This window comes from Lithobates pipiens, unplaced genomic scaffold, assembly GCF_037356315.1.
Source record: "Lithobates pipiens isolate NorthernLeopardFrog02 unplaced genomic scaffold, aLitPip1_a1.2 Scaffold_23, whole genome shotgun sequence".
NCBI lineage: Eukaryota > Metazoa > Chordata > Amphibia > Anura > Ranidae > Lithobates > Lithobates pipiens.
Genome location: NW_027507785.1, coordinates 335,342,157 through 335,367,999, shown reverse-complemented (window position 1 = coordinate 335,367,999; position 25,843 = coordinate 335,342,157). Strand labels below are relative to the sequence as shown.

At 46.9% G+C, this 25,843-nt stretch overlaps 1 protein-coding gene across 5 annotated transcripts in view; it reads right to left on the bottom strand.

The window, feature by feature from the left end:
• SLC6A9 (solute carrier family 6 member 9) overlaps positions 1–25,843 on the bottom strand; it is a 198,284-nt gene that overhangs the window by 78,308 nt on the left and 94,133 nt on the right. Inside the window, exon 1 of one of the 5 annotated variants that reach the window (XM_077450768.1) lies at positions 10,156–10,585. The exons of 3 other annotated variants lie outside the window; for them this stretch is intronic. In XM_077450768.1, coding sequence (XP_077306894.1) covers positions 10,156–10,170 — 15 coding nt within the window. In that variant the 5' untranslated portion in view covers positions 10,171–10,585. Of the gene's footprint in view, positions 1–2,337; positions 2,357–10,155; positions 10,586–25,843 lie in introns of those variants that run through there. One more of the 5 variants, XM_077450767.1, reaches the window with a different exon arrangement.

Here is a 25,843-nt window from a genome sequence, read left to right as displayed (position 1 = left end):
GTGGACACAGTGCTGAAGGAAGGAGGTCCTGATTCCTCTATATATATCTTTATATCACTAGAGGGGTCACCGGCAGGAAGGAGGTCCTGATCCCTCTATATATATCTTTATATCACTAGAGGGGTCACCAGCAGGAGGAAGGAGGTCCTGATTCCTCTATATAGATCTTTATATCACTAGAGGGGTCACCGGCAGGAGGAAGGAGGTCCTGATTCCTCTATATAGATCTTTATATCACTAGAGGGGTCACCAGCAGGAGGAAGGAGGTCCTGATTCCTCTATATAGATCTTTATATCACTAGAGGGATCACCAGCAGGAGGAAGGAGGTCCTGATTCCTCTATATAGATCTTTATATCACTAGAGGGGTCACCGGCAGGAGGAAGGAGGTCCTGATTCCTCTATATAGATCTTTATATCACTAGAGGGGTCACCGGCAGGAGGAAGGAGGTCCCGATTCCTCTATATAGATCTTTATATCACTAGAGGGGTCACCGGCAGGAGGAAGGAGGTCCCGATTCCTCTATATACATCTTTATATCACTAGAGGGATCACCAGGAGGAAGGAGGTCCCGATTCCTCTATATACATCTTTATATCACTAGAGGGATCACCAGGAGGAAGGAGGTCCTGATTCCTCTATATAGATCTTTATATCACTAGAGGGGTCACCAGCAGGAGGAAGGAGGTCCTGATTCCTCTATATATATCTTTATATCACTAGAGGGGTCACCAGCAGGAGGAAGGAGGTCCTGATTCCTCTATATAGATCTTTATATCACTAGAGGGGTCACCGGCAGGAGGAAGGAGGTCCTGATTCCTCTATATATATCTTTATATCACTAGAGGGGTCACCAGCGGGAGGAAGGAGGTCCTGATTCCTCTATATATATCTTTCTATCACTAGAGGGGTCACCGGCAGGAGGAAGGAGGTCCTGATTCCTCTATATAGATCTTTATATCACTAGAGGGGTCACCAGCAGGAGGAAGGAGGTCCTGATCCCTCTATATAGATCTTTATATCACTAGAGGGATCACCAGCAGGAGGAAGGAGGTCCCGATTCCTCTATATAGATCTTTATATCACTAGAGGGGTCACCAGCAGGAGGAAAGAGGTCCCGATTCCTCTCTATAGATCTTTATATCACTAGAGGGGTCACCAGCAGGAGGAAGGAGGTCCTGATTCCTCTATATAGATCTTTATATCACTAGAGGGGTCACCAGCGGGAGGCAGGAGGTTATGTGTCAAGTTCTGGGGATCTCACTTAAATAAAGATATTGATAAGAGAGAATGAGTCCAGGGAGGGGTAAAAAATGATGAAAAGTCTGAGGGATAAAACCTCGGGAGAGACTACAGGGATTAAATATGTACAGTCTGGAGGAAAGAAGGGAAAGGATGGACATGTCTGAAACCTTTAAATACATGAAAGGGGTGAATAAGGTTCAGGGGGACAGGACTCTCAGTATGAAGCCAAGAAGAAAATGGGGACATGACCACAAACTAGGAGGAAAGTTCAAAACCTAAGCCCAAGAATGTATTATTTCACTGAAAGGGTAGTTGATGATTGGAACAGACATCTAGCAAAGTCAGTGATACAAAATACAGGAAGTAAACTTGAACATGATTGTGATAAATATAGATCTATATCCTGACTAAAAGTTTAATAAAAAGAACAAAAATAAATAAAAAAATAAAATAAAAGAAGGGCAGACTCAATGGACCACTTGGTCTTTTCTCTGCTGTCGCTCTTCTATGTTTGTGTTTCTGTTGGGTCTCCTCCATAGCGGAGTTGGCTGGTTGGTCGGTTCAGCATGTGAACTGTTGCCTCAGTGACTCTGCTAGAGATAAAAGAATTCAGGCAAAGTTCAGGGAAATGTATTCAGTTAAAGTCTCCAAAGGAAGAACTGACTTCCGATGATTAGTATTCTCGACTGGTTTGCAAAGTATGAAATGATACCAGTTGATTTTTGTTTAATAATTTTGATGATCAGAATTAATTAAATAGGATTCAGATTGGATGCGATGAAATCACGAAATAATGTTATTGATATTCATCATTTTCATGAAGAAAGGAATCTTTCGCCATCTAATACAGATCTACCTGTCCTACTAAGATCCTCCATCACATCAAGTCCCATCAATATCTCCTGCCCTGATCTCACCAATACAAGGAGATCTCTCCATGGTGAAAGAAATGAAAATTCCACAAGGGAAGGATCCTCTGTTATGAGGTTGATGATTGGTTCAAGACCCTTTGCCTCACCCTTTGCCTCACCCACAAATGCGTGCATAGAGAAGCTCCGCAATACCTTATGGAGAAAATAAATCATTACACACCAAACCGCAGTCTTCCATCAGCCAACAAAAACCTCCTCCTCGTGCCCAAAGCCCGGTATAAATCCAAGGGGGATCGGAGATTCGCTGTCCAAGGGCCTCGGCTATGGAATGCTCTACCAATAAACATCCGCCTGGAAGAAAATCACCTGGCTTTTAGGAAAAAACTCAAGACCTTCCTCTTTTAGCAGATGATCAAAGCTCGCCACAGCGCCTAGAGGCGATTCAGTTCGCATTGTGCGCTATATAAGTATTTCATTCATTCATTCATTCATTGGTCAATCTGATCAATAAAAGTACAAACATCTCCTATAGTCAGCCTTTCCATGTTGTTCCTTTACATCAGCCTTATCAATACTTTCCCCCCCCCCCCCCCCGAGAGGAAACCCTAGAATCAAATCTTGGTGGACTATTGATACAATTGATTATATCTACAGCCCATGGTACATTCACCTGTTCAATAAGTTGTAGAAAATTTGAAATGGAAGAATATAGAATGAGGTCCACCTAGAACACGATTTCCCAATCAGGGTTCCTACAGAGGTTGTAGGGGTTCCTTGAGCAATTTCTTCCTCTCGGAAAGTTCCCGCTGGCACCATTGATCTGTCTGGCTGTGTGTAAAATGGTAAATCTTTCCAATGTTCTCAGGTGTAAGGAGCATTCTTCCCATTGGCCATCACACTAATGGATCAAGAGTTGTGGATATAGTCATTCTTAGCAGGGGGTTCCCTGAGACCGGAAAGGTATTTCAAGGGTTCCTCTTTGTTGAAAAGGTTGAGAAAGGCCGAAGTAGAACAACCTTCCCCCCCAGCAAGGTTCTTCTGGAGGTTGTCAACTACAGACAATGACAGGGGCAATTTCCCTCTGATATCCAATGTAAGGGGTCACTTTTACACTGATCATTACTGCAAAGGGGCATTTTCCCCACTATCCATCAATGCAAAGGGATATCTCCATCTCTTTCCATTGATGATTAGTGTAATGGGAAATATCTCCATCTCTTTCCATCATGGGTTATGGGGGTGTACGCTCGTGTCTCTCTGTGTCTGATCATCACATGGGGGGCTGTGGGTTATGGGGGTGTACGCTCGTGTCTCTCTGTGTGTCTGGTCATCACATGGGGGGCTGTGGGTTATGGGGATGTACGCTTGTGTCTCTCTGTGTGTCTGATCATCACATGGGGGGGGCTGTGGGTTATGGGGGGTGTACGCTCGTGTCTCTCTGTGTGTGATCATCACATGGGGGGCCGTGGGTTATGGGGGGTGTACGCTCGTGTCTCTCTGTGTCTGATCAGCACATGGGGGGCTGTGGGTTATGGGGGGTGTACGCTCGTGTCTCTCTGTGTCTGATCATCACATGGGGGGCTGTGGGTTATGGGGGTGTACGCTCGTGTCTCTCTGTGTCTGATCATCACATGGGGGGCTGTGGGTTATGGGGGTGTACGCTCGTGTCTCTCTGTGTCTGGTCATCACATGGGGGGTCGTGGGTTATGGGGGTGTACGCTCGTGTCTCTCTGTGTCTGGTCATCACATGGGGGGCCGTGGGTTATGGGGGTGTACGCTCGTGTCTCTCTGTGTCTGGTCATCACATGGGGGGCCGTGGGTTATGGGGGTGTAAGCTCGTGTCTCTCTGTGTCTGGTCATCACATGGGGGGCTGTGGGTTATGGGGGGTGTACGCTCATGTCTCTCTGTGTCTGGTCATCACATGGGGGCCCGTGGGTTAAGGGGGGTGTACGCTCGTGTCTCTCTGTGTGTCTGGTCATCACATGGGGGGCCGTGGGTTATGGGGGTGTACGCTCGTGTCTCTCTGTGTGTCTGGTCATCACATGGGGGGCTGTGGGTTATGGGGGTGTACGCTCGTGTCTCTCTGTGTGTCTGGTCATCACATGGGGGGCCGTGGGTTATGGGGGTGTACGCTCGTGTCTCTCTGTGTGTCTGGTCATCACATGGGGGGCTGTGGGTTATGGGGGGTGTACGCTCGTGTCTCTCTGTGTGTCTGGTCATCACATGGGGGGCCGTGGGTTAAGGGGGGTGTACGCTCGTGTCTCTCTGTGTGTCTGGTCATCACATGGGGGGCTGTGGGTTATGGGGGTGTACGCTCGTGTCTCTCTGTGTGTCTGGTCATCACATGGGGGGCTGTGGCTTATGGGGGTGTACGCTCGTGTCTCTCTGTGTGTCTGGTCATCACATGGGGGGCTGTGGGTTATGGGGGTGTACGCTCATGTCTCTCTGTGTGTCTAGTCATCACATGGGGGGCTGTGGGTTATGGGGGTGTACGCTCGTGTCTCTCTGTGTGTCTGGTCATCACATGGGGGGCTGTGGGTTATGGGGGGTGTACGCTCGTGTCTCTCTGTGTGTCTGGTCATCACATGGGGGGCTGTGGGTTATGGGGGTGTACGCTCGTGTCTCTCTGTGTGTCTGGTCATCACATGGGGGGCTGTGGGTTAAGGGGGGTGTACGCTCGTGTCTCTCTGTGTGTCTGGTCATCACATGGGGGGCTGTGGGTTATGGGGGTGTACGCTCGTGTCTCTCTGTGTGTCTGATCATCACATGGGGGGCTGTGGGTTATGGGGGGTGTACGCTCGTGTCTCTCTGTGTGTCTGGTCATCACATGGGGGGCTGTGGGTTATGGGGGGGGTGTACGCTCGTGTCTCTCTCTGTGTCTGATCATCACATGGGGGGCCGTGGCGTCTCTGCAGATAATCTCAGCAGGAACGGTGGAATAATCCGGGAATGTGTTGTATCCCATCCTGACTTCATATTATCCAACCAAAGTCAGATGCAGGACACACAGCGGCTGTAGAAATCCTTCTCTGTGTGGAAATTTCCATCCACAAATGTGGCCTCCACATCACAAAACATTCCAAATTCTGAGTGTCAAGAGAAATTCCAACACCTGAAAGCAGCTGAGTAAAGAATCCTCAGAGGATGAGGATAACATTAATAAATATGGGAGGGGGAGGAGAAGATGAGGATAACATTAATAAATAGGGGAGGGGGAGGAGAAGATGAGGATAACATTAATAAATAGGGGAGGGGGAGGAGAAGATGAGGATAACAATAATAATCAGGGGAGGGGGAGGAGAGGATGAGAATGACATTAATAAATAGGGGAGGGGGAGGAGAGGATGAGGATAACATTAATAAATAGGGGAGGGGGAGGAGAAGATGAGGATAACAATAATAATCAGGGGAGGGGGAGGAGAGGATGAGGATAACATTAATAAATAGGGGAGGGGGAGGAGAGGATGAGGATAACATTAATAAATAGGGGAGGGGGAGGAGAGGATGAGGATAACATTAATAATCAGGGGAGGGGGAGGAGAGGATGAGGATAACATTAATAATCAGGGGAGGAGGAGGAGAGGATGAGGATAACATTAATAATCAGAGGAGGAAAGGAGAGGATGAGGATACCATTAATAATCAGGGGAGGGGAGGAGAGGATGAGGATGACATTAATAAACAGGGGAGGGGGAGGAGAGGATGAGGATAACATTAATAAATAAGGGAGGGGGAGGAGAAGATGAGGATAACAATAATAATCAGGGGAGGGGGAGGAGAGGATGAGGATGACATTAATAAATAGGGGAGGGGGAGGAGAGGATGAGGATAACATTAATAAATAGGGGAGGGGGAGGAGAGGATGAGAATGACATTAATAAATAGGGGAGGGGGAGGAGAGGATGAGGATAACATTAATAATCAGGGGAGGAGGAGGAGAGGATGAGGATAACATTAATAATCAGAGGAGGAGAGGAGAGGAGAGGATGAGGATAACATTAATAATCAGAGGAGGAGAGGAGAGGATGAGGATACCATTAATAATCAGGGGAGGGGAGGAGAGGATGAGGATGACATTAATAAACAGGGGAGGGGGAGGAGAGGATGAGGATAACATTAATAAATAAGGGAGGGGGAGGAGAGGATGAGGATAACATTAATAAATAGGGGAGGGGGAGGAGAGGATGAGGATAACATTAATAAATAGGGGAGGGGGAGGAGAGGATGAGGATAACATTAATAATCAGGGGAGGGGGAGGAGAGGATGAGGATAACATTAATAAATAGGGGAGGGGGAGGAGAGGATGAGGATAACATTAATAATCGGGAGGAGAGGATGAGGATAACATTAATCATCAGGAGGAGAGGATGAGGATAACATTAATAATCGGGAGGAGAGGATGAGGATAACATTAATAATCGGGAGGAGAGGATGAGGATAACATTAATAATCGGGAGGAGAGGATGAGGATAACATTAATAATCGGGGGGAGAGGATGAGGATAACATTAAGCCCTCATGCACACAGACGTTTTAAAAAACTGGCTGCAAAGCTAGCTCCGATGCCTGGAAAAATCGTCATTAAAAAACGTGATTTTTACCGCGTTTTGCATTGGCGTTTTTGCGCGTTTTTGCGATGTGGCCTCCACATCACAAAACATTCCAAATTCTGAGTGTCAAGAGAAATTCCAACACCTGAAAGCAGCTGAGTAAAGAATCCTCAGAGGATGAGGATAACATTAATAAATATGGGAGGGGGAGGAGAAGATGAGGATAACATTAATAAATAGGGGAGGGGGAGGAGAAGATGAGGATAACATTAATAAATAGGGGAGGGGGAGGAGAAGATGAGGATAACAATAATAATCAGGGGAGGGGGAGGAGAGGATGAGAATGACATTAATAAATAGGGGAGGGGGAGGAGAGGATGAGGATAACATTAATAAATAGGGGAGGGGGAGGAGAAGATGAGGATAACAATAATAATCAGGGGAGGGGGAGGAGAGGATGAGGATAACATTAATAAATAGGGGAGGGGGAGGAGAGGATGAGGATAACATTAATAAATAGGGGAGGGGGAGGAGAAGATGAGGATAACAATAATAATCAGGGGAGGGGGAGGAGAGGATGAGGATAACATTAATAAATAGGGGAGGGGGAGGAGAGGATGAGGATAACATTAATAAATAGGGGAGGGGGAGGAGAGGATGAGGATAACATTAATAATCAGGGGAGGGGGAGGAGAGGATGAGGATAACATTAATAATCAGGGGAGGAGGAGGAGAGGATGAGGATAACATTAATAATCAGAGGAGGAAAGGAGAGGATGAGGATACCATTAATAATCAGGGGAGGGGAGGAGAGGATGAGGATGACATTAATAAACAGGGGAGGGGGAGGAGAGGATGAGGATAACATTAATAAATAAGGGAGGGGGAGGAGAAGATGAGGATAACAATAATAATCAGGGGAGGGGGAGGAGAGGATGAGGATGACATTAATAAATAGGGGAGGGGGAGGAGAGGATGAGGATAACATTAATAAATAGGGGAGGGGGAGGAGAGGATGAGGATAACATTAATAATCAGGGGAGGGGGAGGAGAGGATGAGGATAACATTAATAATCAGGGGAGGAGGAGGAGAGGATGAGGATAACATTAATAATCAGAGGAGGAGAGGAGAGGAGAGGATGAGGATAACATTAATAATCAGAGGAGGAGAGGAGAGGAGAGGATGAGGATACCATTAATAATCAGGGGAGGGGAGGAGAGGATGAGGATGACATTAATAAACAGGGGAGGGGGAGGAGAGGATGAGGATAACATTAATAAATAAGGGAGGGGGAGGAGAGGATGAGGATAACATTAATAAATAGGGGAGGGGGAGGAGAGGATGAGGATAACATTAATAAATAGGGGAGGGGGAGGAGAGGATGAGGATAACATTAATAATCAGGGGAGGGGGAGGAGAGGATGAGGATAACATTAATAATCAGGGGAGGGGGAGGAGAGGATGAGGATAACATTAATAATCGGGAGGAGAGGATGAGGATAACATTAATCATCAGGAGGAGAGGATGAGGATAACATTAATAATCGGGAGGAGAGGATGAGGATAACATTAATAATCGGGAGGAGAGGATGAGGATAACATTAATAATCGGGAGGAGAGGATGAGGATAACATTAATAATCGGGGGGAGAGGATGAGGATAACATTAAGCCCTCATGCACACAGACGTTTTAAAAAACTGGCTGCAAAGCTAGCTCCGATGCCTGGAAAAATCGTCATTAAAAAACGTGATTTTTACCGCGTTTTGCATTGGCGTTTTTGCGCGTTTTTGCGCGTTTTTTAGCGTTAGCGTTAAGTAGCGTTTTTTAAGAAACACATCTCTTGGCTATAGCACTCAGAAAACAAAGAAAATATGTTGCACGTTTTTGCGCGTTTTTGCACGATTCGCGTTTTTACAGCTCTAGCTCCAAGAAACTGAACCCACTGGTCCTGGGTTTTTTTTACAGCTTAAAAACGCCTATGCCATTTGCAGCTCAAAAACGCCTAGGTGGGCATGAAGCCATAGACTAACATGGACAGGCCTTTTTAAGCTGCAAAAAAAGCTCAAAAAAGCGGCTGTAAAAACGTCCGTGTGCATGAGGCCTAATAATCAGGGGAGGATTACATAATACATTTCTAAAAATTATAATAAGAAAATAGATACAAATATAACGATTGTAAATGATGTGACTTCATATTCAGCGCTGACAAAGTTTCAAACAAGCGAAAGAATTTGACAGATTTATTGGGAATCACTAAAGGTGTGAAGACTTTTCACTCATCAAACTGAATGTTCTCTTTGTAAAATGAACATTCACTGAGCTTGGTGAATGCGGTGAAGCTGTTCCCTTCAATCATCCAATCAGGTGCAAGAAGGGAAAAAAAACTTTTAAAGTTAAAAGAAAGTGAAGCGTTCCGTAGATGATAACTTTGTATCAATCACATCAATCAACCCTCCGGGACACCATCGGCCCCCCTGATGTCACCCGACCCTTCTCATCGCTACAACGTATAATAACGATTTATAAAAAAAACGGAACGATACATTGTATAAAAGTGATGATCCCTACAGTGGGAACGATACATTGTATAAAAGTGATGATCCCTACAGACGGAACGATACATTGTATAAAAGTGATGGATCCCTACAGACAGAACGATACATTGTATAAAAGTGATGGATCCCTACAGACAGAACGATACATTGTATAAAAGTGATGATCCCTACAGACAGAACGATACATTGTATAAAAAAGTGATGGATCCCTACAGAGGGAACGATACATTGTATAAAAGTTATGGATCCCTACAGAGGGAACGATACATTGTATAAAAGTGATGATCCCTACAGACGGAAAGATACATTGTATAAAAAAGTGATGGATCCCTACAGAGGGAACGATACATTGTATAAAAGTGATGGATCCCTACAGAGGGAACGATACATTGTATAAAAGTGATGGATCCCTACAGAGGGAACGATACATTGTATAAAAGTGATGGATCCCTACAGAGGGAACGATACATTGTATAAAAGTGATGGATCCCTACAGAGGGAAGGATACATTGTATAAAAGTGATGGATCCCTACAGAGGGAAGGATACATTGTATAAAAGTGATGGATCCCTACAGAGGGAAGGATACATTGTATAAAAGCGATGGATCCCTACAGACAGGACGATACATTGTATAAAAGTGATGGATCCCTACAGAGGGAACGATACATTGTATAAAAGTGATGGATCCCTACAGACAGAACGATACATTGTATAAAAGTGATGGATCCCTACAGTGGGAACGATACATTGTATAAAAGTGATGGATCCCTACAGACAGAACGATACATTGTATAAAAGTGATGGATCCCTACAGAGGGAAGGATACATTGTATAAAAGTGATGGATCCCTACAGACAGAACGATACATTGTATAAAAGCGATGGATCCCTACAGACGGAAGGATACGTTGTATAAAGATGTTACCTACCACACGCAGCCCCATCGCCGCTCTCTTCCGGGTGACTGAGCCGCTATCTCTCGGCCAGCTAATCCGAGCGGGTTGGACGGCGGAGACGGCGTTCGGGTGCGCTTGGCGTGGGTCTGGCTACTGAAGTGGCCCCCTAGGACGAGAGGCGAAGACACTGAGCATTTCAGGGGTGGAAGAGGGAGGAAAGAAGAAAAAGAGGGGGAAAGTTTCTGGTTCCCGATATAAATCGGAGCGCAGACAATGGCGCTGTGCGGAAGTGTACGTTATTTGAAAGACGCACACATCGTTTATCTGCCACCCTGACAAGCTTTTCAAGCGGCCTGAAACGCATTAAGTCTCTGGCACGGCCATAAAATATGCAGAGGAGGGAATCGCACCCACCGCCCCATCCACATGCTCATCAACACTCTGCCCTGCTTTCTATTCAGTCCTTGTTGCCGTGAAAGGCACAGAAGCTCCAAAGCCCCCGACTTTCAGAGCCGCACAAAGGAAGGGAACTTATGACCTTTCCTTTTTGGTATCTCAACTAACTTGGAAGGCGACAAAACATTTAAAGCCAGGAGGGGGGGGGGGGGGGCAGAGGAAACGATTATTCTGCACATGAAACATTTTCTAAAAACAGAGGAACCCCCCCCCCCCCCACCCCCCAACCCTTCTTTTGTCCGCCCTCCAGCCTTTATTTTATCATCTGTCCTGCCACCCGTATCTTGCCATCTTCCCCCCGGGCCCGGCATTTACATGTTGAGGAAGGGTAGGAAACAAGGGGACCCCTTTGCGGCTCCCTCCCTACAGAAAGGTATAATAAGTCAATGGAGATAGAAATAATTCCAGAGGGGATCTATACAATCTCCCCGGGGAACTGGCACAATGGCCCATTGACACAAAGGCCAGTCACTCTATGTGTCCTTGTACAGATCACTCTAACTTTCCGCCTCAGCCGCCGGTCCCCCCCCCACCCCCAACCGCCATCGCTGTGCGCTGAATTCTGTTAGGTGTGTGACATGTCTGAACAAACGTCCCGCCGGGAGGAGCTTCTTCTTCCTCCGACGGATATGGAGGACGATGGGCTATGAAGGAATGTGAGGGAACCATAATGTATGTTCAGAAAAGAAAAGACGGACAGAATTCCTACCAGGAATGTTGTCCGCCATGTTCGAAAAACCATTCCCAGCAGCCGAGTTCCTGGAGGGTGGCGTGGGAAGGTGCCAGACCGCCGTTCAGATTATATCAACAGGTCAGTTCTGCAGGTCTAGAAATGTGAAATCCTTGAAGACATCTACCATATATACCATATATACCATATATACCATATATACCACATCTACATATCTACCACATCTATCATATCTACCATATATACCATATATATACCATATATACCATATATACTGCATCTACCACATCTACCGCATCTATCATATCTACTGCATCTACCATATATACCATATATACCATATATACCACATCTACCATATATACCATATATAGCACATCTACTGCATCAACCGCATCTACCATATCTACCATATTGACAACATCTACCGCATCTACCGCATCTACCGCATCTACCATATCTACCGCATCTACCATATCGACAACATCTACCAAATCTACCATATCTACCGCATCTACCATATCTACCGCATCTACCGCATCTACCATATCGACAACATCTACCAAATCTACCATATCTACCGCATCTACCGCATCTACCATATCTACCGCATCTACCATATCTACCATATCTACCGCATCTACCATATCGACAACATCTACCAAATCTACCATATCTACCGCATCTACCGCATCTACCATATCTACCACATCTACCGCATCTACCGCATCTACCATATCTACCGCATCTACCATATCGACAACATCTACCAAATCTACCATATCTACCGCATCTACCATATCTACCGCATCTACCATATCTACCATATCTACCGCATCTACCATATCGACAACATCTACCAAATCTACCATATCTACCGCATCTACCGCATCTACCATATCTACCATATCTACCGCATCTACCGCATCTACCGCATCTACCATATCTACCGCATCTACCATATCGACAACATCTACCAAATCTACCATATCTACCGCATCTACCGCATCTACCATATCTACCACATCTACCGCATCTACCGCATCTACCATATCTACCGCATCTACCATATCGACAACATCTACCAAATCTACCATATCTACCGCATCTACCATATCTACCGCATCTACCATATCTACCATATCTACCGCATCTACCATATCGACAACATCTACCAAATCTACCATATCTACCGCATCTACCGCATCTACCATATCTACCATATCTACCGCATCTACCGCATCTACCGCATCTACCATATCTACCGCATCTACCATATCGACAACATCTACCAAATCTACCATATCTACCGCATCTACCATATCTACCGCATCTACCATATCTACCATATCTACCGCATCTACCATATCGACAACATCTACCAAATCTACCATATCTACCGCATCTACCGCATCTACCATATCTACCGCATCTACCGCATCTACCATATCGACAACATCTACTGCATCTACCGCATCTACCATATCTACCGCATCTACCATATCTACCGCATCTACCAAATCTACCGCATCTACCAAATCTACCATATCTACTGCATCTACCGCATTTACCATATCTACCACATCTACCATATCGACAACATCTACCAAATCTACCATATCTACCGCATCTACCGCATCTACCATATCTACCGCATCTACCGCATCTACCATATCTACCATATCTACCGCATCTACCGCATCTACCATATCTACCGCATCTACCGCATCTACCGCATCTACCATATCTACCGCATCTACCGCATCTACCATATCTACCGCATCTACCGCATCTACCATATCGACAACATCTACCACATCTACCGCATCTACCATATCGACAACATCTACCGCATCTACCGCATCTACCATATCTACCGCATCTACCATATCGACAACATCTACCAAATCTACCATATCTACCGCATCTACCGCATCTACCATATCGACAACATCTACTGCATCTACCACATCTACCATATCTACCATATCTACCGCATCTACCGCATCTACCATATCGACAACATCTACCGCATCTACCGCATCCATCTACCAAATCTACCATATCTACCGCATCTACCGCATCTACCATATCTACTGCATCTACCATATCTACCGCATCTACCGCATCTACCATATCTACCGCATCTACCGCATCTACCATATCTACCGCATCTACCGCATCTACCGCATCTACCATATCTACCGCATCTACCGCATCTACCGCATCTACCATATCTACCGCATCTACCATATCGACAACATCTACCATATCTACCGCATCCATCTACCAAATCTACCATATCTACCGCATCTACCGCATCTACCATATCGACAACATCTACCCCATCTACCGCATCTACCATATCTACCGCATCTACCATATCGACAACATCTACCAAATCTACCATATCTACCGCATCTACCGCATCTACCATATCTACCGCATCTACCGCATCTACCATATCGACAACATTTACTGCATCTACCGCATCTACCATATCTACCGCATCTACCAAATCTACCGCATCTACCAAATCTACCATATCTACTGCATCTACCGCATCTACCATATCTACCACATCTACCATATCGACAACATCTACCAAATCTACCATATCTACCGCATCTACCGCATCTACCATATCGACAACATCTACTGCATCTACCACATCTACCATATCTACCATATCTACCGCATCTACCGCATCTACCATATCGACAACATCTACCGCATCTACCGCATCCATCTACCAAATCTACCATATCTACCGCATCTACCGCATCTACCATATCTACTGCATCTACCATATCTACCGCATCTACCGCATCTACCGCATCTACCATATCTACCGCATCTACCGCATCTACCATATCTACCGCATCTACCGCATCTACCGCATCTACCATATCTACCGCATCTACCGCATCTACCATATCTACCGCATCTACCATATCGACAACATCTACTGCATCTACCACATCTACCATATCTACCATATCTACCGCATCTACCGCATCTACCATATCGACAACATCTACCGCATCTACCGCATCCATCTACCAAATCTACCATATCTACCGCATCTACCGCATCTACCATATCTACTGCATCTACCATATCTACCGCATCTACCGCATCTACCATATCTACCGCATCTACCATATCTACCGCATCTACCGCATCTACCATATCTACCGCATCTACCGCATCTACCGCATCTACCATATCTACCGCATCTACCGCATCTACCATATCTACCGCATCTACCATATCGACAACATCTACCATATCTACCGCATCCATCTACCAAATCTACCATATCTACCGCATCTACCGCATCTACCATATCGACAACATCTACCGCATCTACCGCATCTACCATATCTACCGCATCTACCATATCGACAACATCTACCAAATCTACCATATCTACCGCATCTACCGCATCTACCATATCTACCGCATCTACCGCATCTACCATATCGACAACATTTACTGCATCTACCGCATCTACCATATCTACCGCATCTACCAAATCTACCGCATCTACCAAATCTACCATATCTACTGCATCTACCGCATCTACCATATCTACCACATCTACCATATCGACAACATCTACCAAATCTACCATATCTACCGCATCTACCGCATCTACCATATCGACAACATCTACTGCATCTACCACATCTACCATATCTACCATATCTACCGCATCTACCGCATCTACCATATCGACAACATCTACCGCATCTACCGCATCCATCTACCAAATCTACCATATCTACCGCATCTACCGCATCTACCATATCTACTGCATCTACCATATCTACCGCATCTACCGCATCTACCGCATCTACCGCATCTACCATATCTACCGCATCTACCGCATCTACCATATCTACCGCATCTACCGCATCTACCGCATCTACCATATCTACCGCATCTACCGCATCTACCATATCTACCGCATCTACCATATCGACAACATCTACCATATCTACCGCATCCATCTACCAAATCTACCATATCTACCGCATCTACCGCATCTACCATATCGACAACATCTACCGCATCTACCGCATCTACCATATCTACCGCATCTACCATATCGACAACATCTACCAAATCTACCATATCTACCGCATCTACCGCATCTACCATATCTACCGCATCTACCGCATCTACCATATCGACAACATTTACTGCATCTACCGCATCTACCATATCTACCGCATCTACCAAATCTACCGCATCTACCAAATCTACCATATCTACTGCATCTACCGCATCTACCATATCTACCACATCTACCATATCGACAACATCTACCAAATCTACCATATCTACCGCATCTACCGCATCTACCATATCTACCGCATCTACCGCATCTACCGCATCTACCATATCTACCGCATCTACCGCATCTACCATATCTACCGCATCTACCGCATCTACCATATCGACAACATCTACTGCATCTACCACATCTACCATATCTACCGCATCTACCATATCTACCGCATCTACCGCATCTACCATATCGACAACATCTACCGCATCTACCGCATCCATCTACCAAATCTACCATATCTACTGCATCTACCATATCTACCGCATCTACCGCATCTACCATATCTACCGCATCTACCGCATCTACCATATCTACTGCATCTACCATATCTACCGCATCTACCGCATCTACCATATCTACCGCATCTACCGCATCTACCATATCTACCGCATCTACCGCATCTACCATATCTACCGCATCTACCGCATCTACCATATCTACCGCATCTACCATATCTACCGCATCTACCATATCTACCGCATCTACCATATCTACCGCATCTACCATATCGACAACATCTACCATATCTACCGCATCCATCTACCAAATCTACCATATCTACCGCATCTACCGCATCTACCATATCTACCGCATCTACCGCATCTACCGCATCTACCATATCTACCGCATCTACCACATCTACCGCATCTACCACATCTACCACATCTACCGCATCTACCACATCTACCGCATCTACCGCATCTACCATATCGACAACATCTACTGCATCTACCGCATCTACCATATCTACCAAATCTACCATATCTACCGCATCTACCATATCTACCGCATCTACCATATCTACCGCATCTACCGCATCTACCATATTTACCGCATCTACCGCATCCATCTACCAAATCTACCGCATCTACCATATCTACCGCATCTACTATATCTACCGCATCTACCGCATCTACCATATCTACCGCATCTACCATATCTACCGCATCTACCGCATCTACCATAGTTACCTCGTTAGTCTCTTTGACACAAGTCCATCCAGTTCAACCAATAATAGGGGGCAAAAAATGTATACAATCCTATCTACACAATCTTATACCCACAGTTGATCCAGAGGAAGGCAAAACACTCCAATAAAGCATGATCCAATTTGCTCCAGCAAGGGAAAAAAATTCCTTCCTGATGCCCCGAGAGGCAATCGGATATTCCCTGGATCAATTTTACCTATAAATTATAGTATCCAGTTATATTCTGTACAGTTAGATAAACATTCAGGCCTTTCTTAAAACAATCTACTGAGCCGACCAGAAACCACCTCTGGAGGGAGTCTATTCCACATTTTCACAGCTCTTACTGTGAAGAAGCCTTTCCGTATTTGGAGGTTAAATCTCTTTTCCTCAAGATCAGTGATTCTCAACCAGGGTTCCGTGGAAGCTTAGGGTTCCTCCAGAGGTTGTAGGGGTTCCTTCAGCATTGGGCAATTTCTGCCTCTCAGATAAGTTCCCACTCACACCATTGATCTTTTTAGATATTTGTAAGGAGGTAATTCTTCCCAATGACCATCATACTAATGTGTCATGAGTTGTAGATCTCTTAGCAGGGGGTTCCCCGAGACCGGAGAACTATTTCAAGGGTTCCTCTGTGTTGAAATGGTTAAGAAAGGCTGATCTAGATGTAAAGAGTGCCCCCTTGTCCTCTGTGATGACCTAAAGTGAATAACTCAACAACTTTTGTATTTATACATTGAGATTATATCCCCCCCTTATGTATTTATACATTGTGAATATATGGGTTTACTGATGGTAACTGAGTCCACTTTTGTGTAATTTAATCTCAGTATAAATACAGCTGTTCTGTGAAGCCCTCAGAGGTTTGTTAGAGAACCTTAGTGAACAAACAGCATCATGAAGGCCAAGGAACACACCAGGCAGGTCAGGGATAACGTTGTGGAGAAGTATAAAGCAGGGTTTGGTTATAATAAAATCTCCCAAGCTTTGACCATCTCACGGAGCTCTGTTCAATCCATCATCGGAAAATGGAAAGAGTATGGCACAACTGCAAACCTACCAAGACATGGCCGTCCACCTAAACTGACCGGGCCGGGCAAGGAGAGCATTCATCAGAGAAGAGCCAAGAGGTCCATGGTAACTCTGGAGGAGCTGCAGAGATCCACAGCTCAGGGGGGAGAATCTGTCCACAGGACAACTATTAGTCGTCTCTCCACAAATCTGCCCTTTATGGAAGAGTGACAAGAAGAAAGACATTGGAGAAAGAAAGTCATAAGAAGTCCTGTTTGTAGTTTGTGAGAAGCCATGTGGGGGAGGGGGCAGCAAACATGTGGAAGAAGGTGATCTGGTCAGAGGAGACCAAAATTCTACTTTATGGCCTAAAAGCAAAACGCTATGTGTGGGGGAAACTAACACCGCCCATCCCCCTGAACACACCATCCCCACCGTGAGACATGGTGGTGGCAGCATCATGTGGTGGGGATGGTTTTCTTCAGCAGGGACAGGGAAGCTGGTCAGAGTTGATGGGAAGATGGATGGAGACAAATACAGGACAATCTTAGAAGAAAACCTGTTAGAGTCGGCAGAAGACTTGAGACCGGGGCGGAGGTTCCCCTTCCAGCAGGACAACGACCCGAAACATCCAGCCAGAGCTACAATGGAATGGTTTACATCAAAGCATATTCATGTGTTAGAATGGCCCAGTCACAGGCCAGACCTAAATCACATCGAGAATCTGTGGCCAGACTTGAAAATTGCTGATCACAGACGCTCTCCATCCAATCTGACAGAGCTTGAGATATTTTACAAAGAAGAAGAATGGGCAGAAATGTCCTCTCTAGATGGGCAAAGCTGGTAGAGACACCCCCAAAAAGACTTGTAGAGAAAGGGGGTTCTACAAAGTATTGACTCCGGGGGGCGCCATACAAATGCCCCTCCCCCCACACTTTTCACATATTTATTTGTATCATTTATCATTTTCCTTCCACTTCACAATTATGTGACACTTTGTGTTGGTCCATCACATAAAATCCCAATAAAATACATTTATGGTTTTGGGTGTAACATGACAGAATGTGGGGAATGTCAGGGGGTATGAATACTTTTTCAAAGCACTGTAACTATTTTAGTGATTGAGTTTATAGTTGCTGCCTCCATCACATGTGGCCCTTTAACAATGACAGACCTGCTGGATTATTATATGTTGATCAAAAGCTACAATGTAGCCCCTTCCTTGGTTCATTTTATGTATTTATCAGACTATTTATTTTATTATTTTATTTATTTATTTAAAAAACAAAACAAAAAAAACAACGAGGACAAAAAAAAAGGATGAGCTGCGATGGGATTTCTTCCGTTCTGTGACAGATAAATGTCAGTTGGTTTGCTTTGGGCCGCTGCCTCCGTTTTTTTCCGTCCGCGATGTGTAAAGGGTAATAACCCCCGGCGAGCCAATGCTGATTGAGCTTCTCCGATACGAATTCAGGGAAGTGAGATCTGATTGGTGGGGAAGTTACTGAGGTTGGGCATTCGGCCGCAGCGCTTTGCAGCCGGACACCTATAGGGGCCAACACCAATGTTTTTAGGTTAAAGTGTATCTAAAGCCAAAACATCAACATCTGGGAGAAGTCTTATCATGTTATTGTCATTTCCAATGTCATTAGAAGCATCTTTTATTTTCACCAATCGCCAACCAGCTGCCGTCGTTCTCCTGCGCGCATCGCTGTAGCTGTATGGCGGATCGCACGGGCACAGTTACAGAGAGCGCACCGCGGGTTGGACGGACTCAATGTCCCCCAGTGGCCCACGATCGCCAACCACAGAGGCAGAATGGGGATCCGTTTATGTTAACCAAGCAGATCCCCCATCCTGACAGGAGACGTGTCAGAGATCTACTGTTCCCAGTGATCGGGAACAGTGATTTCCGTCCTTTGGGGTCAGATTTTTCCACCGCTATGTCGCAGCCCCGCTAAAAATCGCAGAACGCCGCTATTACTAGTAAAAATAATAAAAAATAAATAAAAGTCCCTAAATCCATAGTTTGTAGACGCGATAACTTTTGCGCAAACCAAACAATATGCGCTTATTGCGATTTATTTTTTACCAAAAATATACATATTTTTTTTTCTGACCTGCAAGGGAAAGGGCATAATGAGCTAGTATGCACCGCATACTAGCTCATTAAGAAATACTTACCTTAGAACGAGGCCTCGACATCTGGCCCGAACCCCGCTGAGGGAGCTGACATGTTCCCTCAGCGTGTCTTCGCCAATCGTGGCTCCAGCGCCGTGAGTGGCCGGAAGCCGTGATATCGTCACTCCCGCGCATGCGCGCAGAAGATTTCTTTACGGCACGGTCCGGGGACTGCCAGACTTTCAGCCAAGAAGCCCCTGTGCGCATGCGCCGCTGCAGTCAGCGGCGCACTGCGAGGGGAATATCTCCTAAACTGTACAGGCTTTCCTGTAGGTCAAACTTATAAAAAAAAGACTTTACTACTGCTTTAAACTGATGAATAAATTAATTTATATATATGTATATATATATATATATATATATATATATATATTTATGGTGAAGAGCCCTCTGACCGATACGGACAAGGATGATAGACAAGGACAACATAAACTCGCTACCTGAAATGGACCTGAAAGTGTGCCCTGGTCTAACGTACGGTATACCAAAATAAGGGGGCATACCCTAAAATGAAATGAATATGAAATGGGTGAAATGAGTACTCATATGAGGAGTATGCTAGAGTGAAGGCCTGATAAAAGGGGACGGGTGGGCGGGTATCGCGCACCGGAACCGACGAGGAAGATGGGCGGACGGCAGGTTATATACACCACCGGGCTCCTCCCATAATTTCAGGCCACCATACTGGCCTTTCTATTTATGGTGAAGAGCCCTCTGACCGATACGGATAAGGATGACAGACAAGGACAACATAAACTCGCTACCTGAAATGGACCTGAAAGTGTGCCCTGGTCTAACGTACGGTATACCAAAATAAGGGGGCAAAACACTCAGGTAGGGGATGCATTTTATTGAACCAAGATTGTTACTGAGTAAGTTTGACAAAGGCCTGAGCCATCTCAACTTGCGGATTGGGTACATAACAGGCAAAACAGGAGGACTTCCATCTACCCAACTTTTTGATAACGTGGACCGGGACCCCTTGGCGGGAGGCCGTTGAAGCTGCCCCGATGCGAAACGAATGTCCCGAGTAGTGCGCAGGATTGAGGTGAAGGATGCCCAGGAGTATCCTGACATGCTCCATGAACTGGGCTGCGTTGAGAGGTTTGGAGTGAAAGGGGAGAAGTGGGCCAGTCCCTGGTTGATCGGCCAAAAGGGTCAGCAAGCGGGTGAGGACAGCGACCGGACACCAGCGGTTGTGGGTCTTATAGAGATGTATGTCCGTACCTGGGCCAAGCTGCTGTGTCTTTGAGACCGCTAAATGTAGGATGAAATGGTCCTCAAACCTTACTAGATGGTGTTTGCACAGCATACGTGCCGAGGGGCTACTGCAGGTAAACTCGCCTGGCCGCAAGAAGCCGTAGAAGGCCAGGTGTATGGCTGCTTGCAGGACGACACTGACATGGAGACCGAAAGGTGAGGAGGCCAGAATGTCTGACATGTCCCTGAATACTTCGCCCGTGATAGGCAGCCGTTTGATGCTGGAAACCGGCCGACGTTTCTGAATGCCGCGCATGAGTGCCCGGACGGCGTGACAGGTGAATAAGGAGGGCTTAGTAGGGTCCTGGAGGGACGTGAAGTGTTGTACCCCGGCCAAGTACAATCGGATTGTGTTGAACGATAACGCCAAGTCCGAATGGCAGTAGGAAAGGAAGGCAAGGACTTGCTTGACCCGGGAGGTCTCTGTATTGTGGGATGATATGAAGCGAGTAAAGGCCCTCCAGGCCGACTGATAGGCCTTGCGGGTATTGTCTGAGAGGGAGTGATCAATAAGTTGAGTCGCTGCTGACAAGTGCGGGGCTAATCCAATGTCAGTTGAGACCAGTCCGGGATAGCTGCAGAAGTTGGTCCGGCTCCGGGTACCTGATCAAAAAACGAAACAAAGTTAAAGCGGGAGAGGGCATCCGCCGCCTGATTAAATTTGCCGGGGACAAAAGAACAATGAAGGTTGAACTGAAACAATAATGAGAGCTGGGTCAGTCGCCGCAGGAAGGACATAATCTGTAGAGATCTGGACCTGCCTTTATTGACAATCTCCGCAGTGGCCAGGTTATCTGTAGAAAAGACCACCGTCTGGCCTGACCAGCTGCGGCCCCAGGTGTGTGCAGCGGCTACAATGGGATATAGCTCAAACAGGGAGGACGTCTCAGTGAAGCCAGGAATAGCCAGTATCTGTGGAGGCCAGGGGGCTGCGAGCCAGAGGTTGCCAAAAATAGCCGCAAAGCCCGTGGAGGCCGCTGCGTCGGTCACCACCCGAGGTGAAAGGGCGGACACGGAGGGGACGAACAGGGACACTCCGTTCCAGGAGGACAGGAATTCCTCCCACATGGCTAGGTCTGCAATAGCCGCGGAATCCAGGTTGAGTACTTGCTCCGGGTCCTGAGAGTGGGATAATAAGGCCAGCAGGCGTGACACGAACGAGCACCCCTGGGGGATGATGCGCATAGCAAAATTGAGCATACCAAGGAGGGACTGGAGCTGTCTCTTGGTACAAGTCCTGGCATGAGTAAAGTCCCTCAGGACCGTCCTGATGCGGGTCAGTTTATCCGGGGGAAGGCTGGCCTGCATGGTGTTAGTGTCTAGGCTGACCCCGAGAAAGGTGATAGCCTGCGACGGACCCTCCACCTTGTGCTCCGCAATGGGGACATTAAGGTTACTGAAGACTCCCCTCAACTTAGCCAGATCTTGTGGGGGAGAGCCGGGCGGCTCTATCAGCAGGAAGTCATCCAGATAATGAATGACTTCCCGACACTGGGCTACATGTAACAAGATCCAAGCAAGAGCCTGTGCGAAGGTGTCGAAGAGCCAAGGACTACTCTTGGACCCGAACGTGAGCTTAGTGGCAAAGTAGTACTGCTGCCTCCACTTGATACCATGCCAGCACCAGAGGGAAGGATGGATAGGAAGAAGTTTAAAAGCATTTGAGATGTCGGCCTTGGAGAGCCAGGTACCTGTGCCTGTCTTAAGAATGGCCTGGATGGCCATGTCTACTGATGCATATTTAAGGGAGAACTCCTCAGAGGGAATAAGGGAATTGAGACTGGGGACCGTAGAGGAATGAGGCGCTGACAAATCATAAACCAATCTGAGTTTATTAGAGAACTTGCCCTTGACAAGCCCAATAGGGCTGACTCGCCAGGTGACGAATGGGGGCTGTACGAAAGGGCCGATGACAAAGTCCTGATCTAGTTCAGATTGCAGCAGTTGGTCGATGGCTAGCTCATCCGTGGCTGCTGAGCGGAGGTTCTGGCACTCGTGTGTGACGTGAGGGAGAGAGATGAGTCCAGTGTGAAAGCCTTCCGTGAAGCCCTGGACGAGGAAGGTGGACAGTGAGGGGATAGGGTGGCTGGATAGGTAGACGCTAAGCCACGACACATTGAGCCGGCTTAGTCAGGACCTTTTGAGCTGCTTGATCTCGCACATGAGCCGGGGGTGAGCTCTATGACATTGGGTGCACACATGGAGCAACCTACACTGGCTGAAATTACACGACCCACTGTTATAATTATTGCAGATCGAAGCACCGCCCATGGTCTTAACTGGGCGCCCTAGCTTATCGGTCTGTGGCGGGCGAGCTGGCACTTGCAGGCCCTGAGCGGCCCCCGAGGTAGATGGGCCGACGAAGGGCGGGGCTGCCACTGAGGTAGCGCACCAGGCCGCAGTATGTGTTGCTGACTGGCAGATTGTACACAGAGGGGACCGAAGCCCCGCGAAGTGGCCGCAGAACAGTTCTGTGTCCATGGTGCTCCAATCCGTAGGGGTCTGGAACTGGGAAAGCCTGGCGGCTGCTTTAGCGGAGAAGGATCGGTGGTAGTCATAAAAAGAAGATCCGCCGTATTTGTAGCCCAGGTCAACTACCATATGGAGGTACCGATCCAGCTCCTCCCTCCTGCCAGGGGAGGCTGAGCAAATGATGTCCCTCATCATGCCAAAAGCTAAGGTAAACTCAGTAACTGAGAGCTTCCTATCTAATCTGGGGTCCTTAGCTTTGAGGACCACTGATACGTCCCCCCAAGTATAGGCCTTATTCTCTGCCAGCTCATGAATTGAGATCAGCAGGGAAGCCAAATTGACGTCCTTTCCCTCTAAGATGTCCTTCCTGATGTTTGCTGACACCATATGAGATGGGTACACTATTGGTGCAGCTCCGGGGATACCTGCAGGAGGGCTCACAACTGGTAGGGATGCTGGTACAGGCGGAGAAACAGAGGGTTGGGTCTCGAGGAGGGCTACTCGGCCCTGCAGATCTGTCATCGAGGTCGTGATGGATGACACCAGGGTGTGGAGCTGGGAGATAGAAGAGGCGATGGAGCCTAAGGAGGCCTGCTGAGTAGAAGCCTCCACCGCCGCGGGAGGAGGAAACAGGAGCCGGAAAAGCTCTGCCTTTCTGGCTGTTGCTGGAAAGGGGACACCCCTGCGTCTCAGCTCGGCTGTTAGCCTGGGAATGGTCCAAGCTCTGAAGGCCCTTTGGCTGCCATTCTCTGAACCGGATGGAGACAATGGAGCCGTGAGGTCCTCGCTGCCGGCCTGGGACATGGTGGCGGAAATTGGGTCTGACGAGGCCACAAGCCCTCTGATGCGATTCTTTCTCCTAATACGGACCTATAAGGGGTGAGATGGATTACAACTGGTTGGAGACTCCTAAAGAAATACCTGTTTCAAAGAAGGCAGCTTTGCTGAAGGGCGTTTCCCCGCTAGATGATTATGCTTACCTAAGAAAGCACCGTCTGACCAGGTGCAGGCTGGACCTACTGAACTCGACTGACCTGAGGAGATGAAGGTGAAGTTTGTTTGAGACTCCCACCTGATGAAGGCTAGCTAACAGTGGAAGTGAGACGTCACACACGAGATAAACGACACCAAAGAAGGAAAATTTTTCCTCTTTCCCACCCCCCTGAATCGCCCCCCCCCCCTCTTTCCCCTTTTTTTTTTTTTTTCCTTCCCCCCCTTTTTTCCTTTTTTTTTTTTTTTTTAGTGAAATGAGGCTGATGAGCAAGGCCCCCCGATAAGAATCCAACGTTTGAAGAATCAACTGGACTAGAAGCGGGAAGTAATACGTGACCGTGAAATGAGTGAATCTGCCATGACAGAGATCCGAATCGCCATGCCACAAACTTGCGACCGAGCACGAAACGGAACCTGGAGCATGTACTGAAATGAGGCCATTCCTGGGGCACGCCGGAACGAATTTGGTCCATGAACATGACTATTCGTACCGGAACGTGATAGGTGAAATGAAATGAAACCCATGACAAAGACTGGAATCAGACGACGAGCCCATGCACCTAACAAATGAATCCCGTCTTTGGAGCATGTACTGAAATGAGGCGTAGCAGCTGGGCACACCGGAACGAATCGGTGCATCAAATAAATGCAACGAGATTCGAATCGGAGTGTAATAAGTGACAGAAATGATATCCCATGACAGAGACAAGATTCAACGACTGGACTGACGGTAGCAAATAATGAATCCGTCTCTGGCGCATGTACTGAAATGAGGCGTAGCAGCTGGGCACGCCAGAACGAATCGGTGCATAGTAACATGCGACAGGATTCGAATTGGAGTGTAATAAGTGACAGAAATGATATCCCATGACAGAGACAAGATTCAACGAGTGGACCGATGGTAGCAAATAATGAATCCGTCTCTGGCGCATGTACTGAAATGAGGCCATTCCTGGGGCACGCCGGGACGAATTGGTCCATGAACATGACTATTCGTACCGGAACGTGATAGGTGAAATGAAATGAAACCCATGACAAAGACTGGAATCAGAAGACGAGCCCATGCACCTAACAAATGAATCCCGTCTTTGGAGCATGTACTGAAATGAGGCGTAGCAGCTGGGCGCACCAGGACGAATCGGTGCATAGAGGAATGCGACAGGATTCGAATTGGAGCGTAATAAGTGACAGAAATGATATGCCATGACAAAGACAAGAATCAGGGACCGAGCGTGAACCTGCGAGTGATTCAGTCTCTGGAGCATGTACAGAAATGAGGCCGAACCCTGGGGCACTTCAAAGCGAATCGGTGCACCAGCGGTGCGACAGGAT